The sequence below is a fragment of the Cebus imitator genome, unplaced genomic scaffold (genome assembly GCF_001604975.1).
Source record: "Cebus imitator isolate Cc_AM_T3 unplaced genomic scaffold, Cebus_imitator-1.0 Scaffold234, whole genome shotgun sequence".
Classification (NCBI taxonomy): Eukaryota; Metazoa; Chordata; class Mammalia; order Primates; family Cebidae; genus Cebus; species Cebus imitator.
In genome coordinates, this window is record NW_016107549.1 from 1,642,468 (window position 1) to 1,644,155 (window position 1,688).

At 58.7% G+C, this 1,688-nt stretch overlaps 1 protein-coding gene across 5 annotated transcripts in view; it reads right to left on the bottom strand.

Moving 5' to 3' along the window:
- Positions 1–1,311, bottom strand: part of GCDH (glutaryl-CoA dehydrogenase) — a 9,579-nt gene extending 8,268 nt beyond the window's left edge. Inside the window, exons 1-5 of one of the 5 annotated variants that reach the window (XM_017497784.2) lie at positions 1,146–1,311; positions 949–1,077; positions 821–856; positions 354–497; positions 147–209 (exon numbers count right to left, since the gene is read on the bottom strand). In XM_017497784.2, coding sequence (XP_017353273.1) covers positions 147–209; positions 354–497; positions 821–856; positions 949–1,039 — 334 coding nt within the window. In that variant the 5' untranslated portion in view covers positions 1,040–1,077; positions 1,146–1,311. Of the gene's footprint in view, positions 1–146; positions 210–353; positions 498–820; positions 857–948 lie in introns of all 5 variants that reach the window. The other 4 variants (XM_017497787.2, XM_017497783.2, XM_017497786.2 and 1 more) reach the window with 4 other exon arrangements.
- Positions 1,312–1,688: the final 377 nt, after the last annotated feature.

Genomic DNA, 1,688 nt, shown 5'->3' on the forward strand with positions numbered 1-1,688 from the left:
AAGAAGAAGAAGGAAGAAGAAAAGAAAAGGAAAGGAAAAGAAAGAAGGAAGGAAAGAAAAAAGAAAAGGAGGGAGGAAGGGAGGGAAGGAAGAGGCTTTCAGAATACATTGGGGTCTGCAGTATGTGGAGAGACACTTGTTCCTACCTTTGATGGTGGGGCCCAGCACACCCAACTCCCCCATCTCCGAAATGATCTCCCGATGAAAAACTGCAGAGGGACAAGTGCCCAAATTCAGGCCCAGCCCTAGGCCACTGGAGATCCCAGCCCCAAACACAGAGGGGCCTTGAGGTGGGGTGGGTGTGGCTCCAGGAGAAGGAGCAGCCTCAGAGCACCACCCGCCTGCTCGCACACCTTCGTTGCGATTGGCCAACAGGATGCGAGGCATAAGTCTCTCCTGGCAGTAGGTGCGGAAGGTGTCCCTGATGAGGATCTCATCTGTCGTCAGCTGCTCCTCCAGCACCAGCGGGTCCTGCCAGTCAAACTCGGGACGCGAGGCTGGGGAGGGGAGCAGGATTTCGCCTCGGTCCAGTCTGCCCGACCACTGCGCCCTCCCTTATCACACCCTCAGCTCTATTCCTTCACACCCATGTCGCCCCCCCACCCAGGCTACTGCCAGTTGCAAACAAGACTGACCAGGTGACCTTTCTCCAGCCCCGCAGGCACAGCACACTCACGGCCTCAGTGCCTCTGACCCTGGCCACGACCCTGCCACCCCGCTCGGGCAGCCCTCAGATTCTGGGACAGAGTCCACCTGGGGCAGACTGACAGCTTGTCCAGGACAGGGGCAGCAGACACACGGCGCGACCAGGGGTCCTTACACTTGGCCGGTCGGCTCTGTGTCCTTCCGCCTTTCTCTACAAACACAAAACGGGACAGTCACCCCCGGAAAGTCCCTAAACCCCCAGTTCCTCCCTCCTTCCCTCCACACTTCCAACCTCGCACTGACCGGTCTGCGCCGCCGTCGAGACCCACGTGCGAAGGACGCGCAGGCCGGGTCCGCGGGTCAGCAGCCGCGCGGAGACGCCTCTCAGGGCCATGTTCTCTCAGGGCGAGCTAGCGGAGCAACGATGGAGACCTACAGGAGCGGAGGCGTCAGAGCAGAGCTCCTCTCAACCACCGCTCGGGTCACCCCACCTTCCTCACCTGGTACCTCCCGGCTCACTGATAAGGCTACAGTGCAACTGACCAAGGCCTTTGACCTCAGCGAGAGATGGGAGGAGCGGAGGCCGAGTGAGCCTTCTCATTGGTTCCTCGTAGAATCCGGCCCCTCCTCAGCTCTGTTTTTAAAAGGGCTACGGCAGCCTTGCCTGGGGAGACAGGGGCCCACAGACAGAGGAAGGTTAGCCCCTTTAAGAAGCGGCCGGGGAAGGGGAGGAAGGCGAGTGCGGGAAACCGATTGGCTAGCGCGTTTCTACCTCTTATTGGCCGTATGGTAGCGTTTGACCTACTCCTGGTTGGTCAGTTGCAGGGGGTGTGTGCGGAGGAACCAGGAATTAAACAAAGAAATTAAGGCACGAGGACTAGGAGTCCTTCCGAACCCAGGAGGCCAGACTCAAGTTCTCTAATTGGACAGTGGTTGTGGGGAAGATGAGCGCCGATTGGGCGATCTTAGCAAACCTGCCTGCCAGTCTGTTCCAGGAAGCACAATAAAGATACTTGAGACGTGTGTGTGTGTGTGTGTGTGTG